The sequence below is a fragment of the Cyprinodon tularosa genome, unplaced genomic scaffold (assembly GCF_016077235.1).
Source record: "Cyprinodon tularosa strain WSP-4 unplaced genomic scaffold, ASM1607723v1 ctg35, whole genome shotgun sequence".
Taxonomy (NCBI): domain Eukaryota; kingdom Metazoa; phylum Chordata; class Actinopteri; order Cyprinodontiformes; family Cyprinodontidae; genus Cyprinodon; species Cyprinodon tularosa.
In genome coordinates this window covers 1815366-1822094 of record NW_024039063.1, presented here as the reverse complement: position 1 = coordinate 1822094, position 6729 = coordinate 1815366, and the positions used below count along the sequence as shown (strand labels likewise).

The 6729-nt window shown below is 35.7% G+C and overlaps 1 protein-coding gene across 1 annotated transcript in view; it reads right to left on the bottom strand.

Moving 5' to 3' along the window:
- Positions 1 to 472: 472 nt before the first annotated feature.
- ap1m3 (adaptor related protein complex 1 subunit mu 3) overlaps positions 473 to 6729 on the bottom strand; it is a 38968-nt gene continuing 32711 nt past the window's right edge. The window contains exons 10-12 of the mRNA XM_038295087.1: positions 5991 to 6116; positions 5036 to 5111; positions 473 to 1922 (exon numbers count right to left, since the gene is read on the bottom strand). Of these exons, the coding sequence (XP_038151015.1) occupies positions 1900 to 1922; positions 5036 to 5111; positions 5991 to 6116 (225 nt within the window). The 3' untranslated portion in view covers positions 473 to 1899. The remainder of the gene's footprint in view (positions 1923 to 5035; positions 5112 to 5990; positions 6117 to 6729) is intronic.

Here is a 6729-nt window from a genome sequence, read left to right as displayed (position 1 = left end):
AAAGTCATTAAGCAAGAATGCAAATGGGCACATTTCCCCAAAATCTCACTTTTTTAATATTTGTAGAGAAGTTTGTCCACCAGTGGCAGCCGCGGCTTTCAATCGTGATAATTAAATTCAAACATCATGTATTGGATAAACAAATATTGAAATGCACATTAATACAACTGGTGAAAATAGCTGTTCTGAAGAACTCTGAAATAAACTCCAGAAACTACGGCAAGAGTTCAGCACAAGATGACTGCTCTGACTGAATGATCCTTAATCTCTTGTTACTCTTGTTATGTATGCCAATCAGCAGTTTAATGACTACATTTATGAAGTTTGGCAATTCATATTTTACCATTAATTTACCAAAATTTATAGTTGAGGTTTAGCTTCCCTAGTATTCAATGAGAAATCACAGATGGAATGCATGCAATTGTTAACACAATTAAAAGTTCGTCCAGTAAAAATTAAGACATTTTCCAAAACAGGTTACAAAAAATGTTTATTTCAAATATATCCCTTTGTTTCCTATGGACAAGCAGTCGATAAATAAATTTGACACAATAGCAAAAAATCCCCACCTATTTTTGTGCAGATGACTAATACAGGCCTTTATAAAACACATCCTAAAAACTACTATTTTGAACAATTCATCTGATATAATGTGATTCAAAATAACACGGCGAGTCATGAGTTGATAGAATGATCTCAAAAAATGACAATTTATAAAATCAAAACTTTGCAAAGAAAAGTTGTTGTTTTTTATATCTCTGCTGTGACACTGTTAAAACTTCATTAATCCTATTTGTTCTTTGATTCTTGAATCCAAAGTGGACTGAAACTTGCAGTATAAACAAGATATAACATTAAGAATTTTTTCCCCCTATGCTTCTTCCTGGAGAGTCCCAAAGCCGTAAAGCTGATTTAAACAACAGGGACACAGTTACAACCCCAGTAAGTCTTCGGTTTTATCTTACAGTCAATGCCTCTGACAATATTGTGCCTTATTAATCATTGAACTGGTGGCTGGTGTTGGGTTCATTGCACAGAGGATTATGTTCACAGTGCCTTTTGTGATGGCAGTCATTTCCAGGGACCTAAACTTGTATTGCGGTTCAGGTAGAATACATATATACAAGATAAAATTGTATCAGAGCAAAGTTTTATGGTGATACAAGTGTTAATGACAAATATAAAGGGAGATGAGGGTCATGGCAGTGTAAGTCAACCAATTTAAAGCTGTGTTTATGATCCTACATAAAAGAACACATTATTTTCTCCACTAAAGAATTAAGACTAAGAATAAGATTGTTTCCAATTTTATCACATCACCAATCTTCATTATTCGTGTCCCGTTTGGAAATAAAAACGTGTCTTAGAACTGAGCTACTCTTGCACCATGTAATCACGTAAATTACATGCTACAAACAAGAGAAAATAAATCACATTGCAGTTTGATTATATAATAAAGATGATATCTTGTGCAACACTTAAAGCTCTTTTATATTTTTACTGAAGCTATGCCCTTAATCAAGTTAGCGGAATGGGACGTTAAAAATCCTGTTAATTTGTGAAATATTTATGAAATGAATTAAACTTAAATGTAGGGCACTGGGAGCAAAAGTCTGACTTTACAATTTATTATTATTGTGATGAAAATGTTTCAGTAAAGTCTTGAACAACCAGTAGATGAATTCTAGGTCAAAGGTGAAACAACACTTCTTCCATCTTTGAGTTGCAGATGACCTGACTTCTAGTTTCCATTTACAGTGGAGAAAATGTTCAGACGTCCTCCTGTTCTTGCCCTCAGCTGTCATCTGCTGACTCCAAACTGGAGAAATGGAGACAGACAAGATGGAGACAGGCAGAAGGAGAAACTACATATTCGTCTAGCAGCAGCTGCTGTGCCCTTTAGTTCGTCCGGAGCTGGTAATCTGCCAAGAAAGGTAACAGTGGAGTATTAACGGTGTTCCTTCAGCACCCCTGAAAGTCGCATTACTTCCATCAGAAGTGCCATTAAATCCACAAACAAGATTTGCACCACTTCAAGGAGCAGGTGCACCTCAATAAATCATCTGATAAATTCTAAATGAAGCGTTGTGAAGGTTGTCTCCCAGATAAAATTTAAATATCACTTTGAGTCACATTTATGATTAAACATCAGATCTTCTATACCTCAAGTAAATCATATTTTCTGCCTCAGCACTGCAGTGAATAAATTCACTCATCGAATTTTCAATAAGACAAATGAGCTTAGCTTTTGTTTTCAGGGGGATAAAGCTCAACTTCATTTGACAAATCTATTAGGTTTATTTCAGCATCATCCACAATATACATTGCCCCCCCCCACCATATAAAAGGAACCACAGGTAAATGTGAAAAAAATCAAAATGAAATCACAGATTTAGTTTCAATGTGACAAAGTTGACACTATGAACTACTGTTTGCTGCACATAAGTGATTCCAAATCAAGAATCAAATCCATTGCATTCAAAACATACACAACAAAATGAGAAGCTTCCAGGTATAAATAGTAATCAAACACAATTGGAAGCACACAAATTTTTGCTTTGCTGCAGCTTCTTGGCAGAGGAGAAAAAAAAAATAGAAACAACAATATTATTTCTATATTTTAAAACCGTTTTTACACCAAGAAAGAAGCAATCAAACCACTGGCATAGCTTCTGTCGACTGTTACTGTCACATGCGCAAAGAAACTGCACACATCCAAGTTATTTTTAAATCACTACTGAAACACATTAAAGCATTTCCAAAACCTAAAAAAAAACATCCATTAATAGTAGCTCAGTTTTACATATCGGGCCGATATTAATGGCAAAATATTGTGCATCCCTTGTTTCCCACAACAATGTCTCTTAAAGTAAATGTCTGGTACAAGAGTATTGCATTACACTTCCCTGGAATATATTTTAAAATTTACACTTCTAAAATTATGCATAGTTTATTTAAGTATCACTGCCAACAGATGCTCCAATAAAACTGGCTTTATTTATCACCGGTTTTATGTACAAGCAGTGTTGTTCGAATTCTCATAATCTCTTCCGTTAGCACATTTATTGACATTAACTGTGATGAAAAAGCAGTGTGATGCAACAATCGCAGCAGGATCAAACAAAAATCGTCCGACAATATTAAAAGACAATATTGACAAATTGAATCAGACATTAAGTTCAGGGGTTCAGCAGTAAATATTGACTATATATATATTGAAATACATTGATGTAATTATGCCTCATGACAGCTGAGCTGTTGTCATTTCTGTTCTATAGTTTTTACTGTTGTTTTGTCTGTGATTGGGTTTTTGAATCACAAAGCTAAATAAAGATTTAAAAATGTAAATTAAGGTAACTCCTACTCCCTATAGTGCTAGGCCAGAGACATATAGTACATTCAAGCATGGTTGTACTTAGATTTTAAGGAAATGCATCTACAGCATGGATGCAATGTAGGTTCTTTGCAAAGACCTCCAGTCTACAAAAAGCCTGAACACTATATAAAGTTTCCTGGGACTTAACCTGAACCTACTTCTGCAGGAGAGTGTGCTGTATTATTTACTAACCTTCGCTGTGGTATAAGAAATGTAATTAATTTAATTTTCCAGGTACCCTCTAAAAAATATTTATTCTAAAATTGACCTGTAATTTACTCTAGAAAATAATTAACAAATTCTTAAAGCATCAACATTAATACCTACCATTAATGTATAATTGTGCTCCATACTGGCTTATTGCTGTAGAGTACAAGTGAATGTCTGCTCAGACTTTAATAAGTCAGCACCTTCAGTCTACAGCATCAGGGCATTATTTAATCAGCATGAAAGTAGTGGTGAGTGAAATTAGATCTTGTCCCTCTCCCTCTCTGTGCTGTTGAAACAACAGAGATAGGTGATAGCATTGTCTTCAGTCACCATAACTCCCATCACTTTTCCTGCTTTTTTCTTTACTCTCGTCCTCCTTTTTGCCCCATTCTACTTGTTCTTCTACCTCCTTGCTGAAGTTGCAGCAGGAAGAGAGAGGGGCAAAGGCGTTTGCAAAGCCACCCTGGGAGCCCTTTGGCATCATTCAACCTCTTCAGTTCCTGACACACAGCTGACAAAGCTAGGTAATGAATATGACTGATGCAATGGAGATGGTTTTTATCCCTCTGGATAGCAGGTTTGAAATTTAAGTATTTCTGGCTGCTTTCCAGCATGAGATTTGTCCTCCATCTTCATATTATTTCTGTTTGTGCCCTTTGTGAACCCAGTGGGGTGGGACAGAGGATTATGCTGAAGAATATTACTTTATTGTGGCCCTAATCCTATCCTATGAACTGCTTTGTAATATTCTCAAAAATCCAACATGTTTGGAGAAAAGATTTGATGACATGTTAAATGTACTGTCAGGTTTCTGGACACATAGGTCTCAGAGCTGACAGATGTTAGATTATCTTGTCCTGGGTTCATTCCTCAAGTTTGAGAGATGACAGTTTATTTAAGGGGTTGGTCTTATTAGATCCCTTTTCGGGTATAAGCCTTGTTCAGAAAAACAAAAGTGGAGAATTTCATGTCTAACAGAGGACAGTTTGTAACATTTCCTGCCTTTTTTTAAAGCTCTTAACTTTTCTAAGCCCTGGATGGCTTGGCCTGTCAGAGCACAGTAGAGCAAGAACCAGGTAACAGATATGATGGAAGTTATCCAGCTCAGTCAACTCTGAGGTCTTGCTTTGAATATTAATGCTGGGGCAAATTCTTATTCTAATGTTTAATTGCTTTTGAATTCTTCCTTACAAAATTCAATTTATTGATAGATTCACACAAGCAGATTTCTATGTCAATCTTGGATTCACTAAAACAGGTATGGACTGATGGAAGCAAAAATGGATACATGTGGAACAATTTGACGAGGGTTGGATATACTACTGGGAATTCACATGTCATTCCTCTATATAAAAAATAAATAAATAAAAAATGTACTCATGAATCCAGGTCAATCAAAGTGTGTGTGTTTGTTTTTCATGGCATGTTTACTTGTGTTTATTCCCTTACCTCCACTTTGTGTGATGTAGCGCACCCATGGCAAAGCCTGGTAACCACTCTTCTCTATGATCTTTAGGTAGCGCACCTAGGGAACAAAGGCATGTTAGTTATAATTATTTCACTGATCTACACACATGCAAATGCATTGTTTGTTAGAAATAGTCTGGATTTAAGTCTCATTTACCTGTAGTGTGGAGTCATTTTTTTTTCTAATGAAGTAAGAATATTAAATTATATACCAGAATTCTTAAAAGTAAGATTTAAGAATAAAGAATAACTTTGGCATAGAAGAATAAATAAATCAGTGTGTTCATTCTTTATTCCCAGTAACAGACTCAATGCTTTCTTAGTTACAGTTATTTAAAGGTATAGTGGAGGATTTTCCCAAATTTTTGAAAAGACCTGAGAGCATGCATGAGCCCGTTTCTCCTTATGCATGCTCTATTTAAAAGTTGCTGTTTGCATCGCTCTTACAAACTTACTTTCCAAAAGATTTAAAAATGTTCCACTATGTCAAACTCAACACCGGTAAGTGAAAATTTATACAAGTAGGACAGCCTTGTGTAAACAAATCCCTAGATTGATTGGCAATTAGGAGGACCACTTATTTTGATGATCCACCCAGAAAAAGAACATCCTCCACTATAACTTTAAACTGTTGCAGCAGCAACCACTACCTCCCAGACACTATAAAGAGAGATGAACTGTTTTACCATAGAGAATGGTTACTACTTCTGCCACAAGCCCATTCATCTGGTCTCTTATCTCAGCATATAATAACTTCTGAAAATTTTGTCAGCTGATGTTTCTTGTGGTGACCAGGTATAGCCTTCCTCATCTCAGGGCAACAAAAGAAAAAATTGTACTTTTTGACTTTTTGACTCTGTGTAGGTTGCAGTTCTATATGTCAGTTGAGGCGAATGGGTTCCTTAAGTAGAAATCGAGTGTTATTGAAGAGCTCTACCTGAATCCCAGAGACGGTGAAATAAGGGATCTCAAAATCGACAGTGATCGGTCTCTTTGCTTCCAACTCATCGGCCTCTACACTTGGCAGCCCAAAGTGTGCCCGCATCACGTACTCTTTCCCACCCTACAAACAGAAAAAAGAAAGGGCCACTGATTAATTATTAAAATTAAGAACAAGCCCTAGAGTTACCACAACAAATAATTAAAAAAAATGTATTAAAGGTAACAACAGACAACTCCCTCAGTCATAACAAGGGAAATTATTTTATAGAACTTAAGAGTCTAGCAAATAAAGCTCTGAAAGAGACACAAACAAAAAAAAGGTTAATCATTGTTCAGAACACAGACTTTATCATTTTGTACTTTGGTTTTATTACCAGGATATCAGTTATTGCCACTTCTGACTTTGAAGCCTTTCAAAAATCAAGTACTTCTCTATGTACTTTTTAATATTCACCCCACGTACAGAAGGAAAAATGACTTTAAATCTGGCGGGACAATAGTACAGCCATGCAGTTTTCCAAGTGTCACAGCAGACTGATAAATAGTTAGATGATAGGTCTGCTGATTTTCTAAAAAGCTTCTGCTTTAACCCAAGCGATGAAGAATAAAGTCACCTATGATTAATGAAAAAGGTATTCAAACTATGCATGCATGTATTCAGAAATAGGTCTTTGTTTTTTGTAAAATAGCATTGCAAAGCAGGATTTAACAGGATTTTAATATTTACTGGCCTT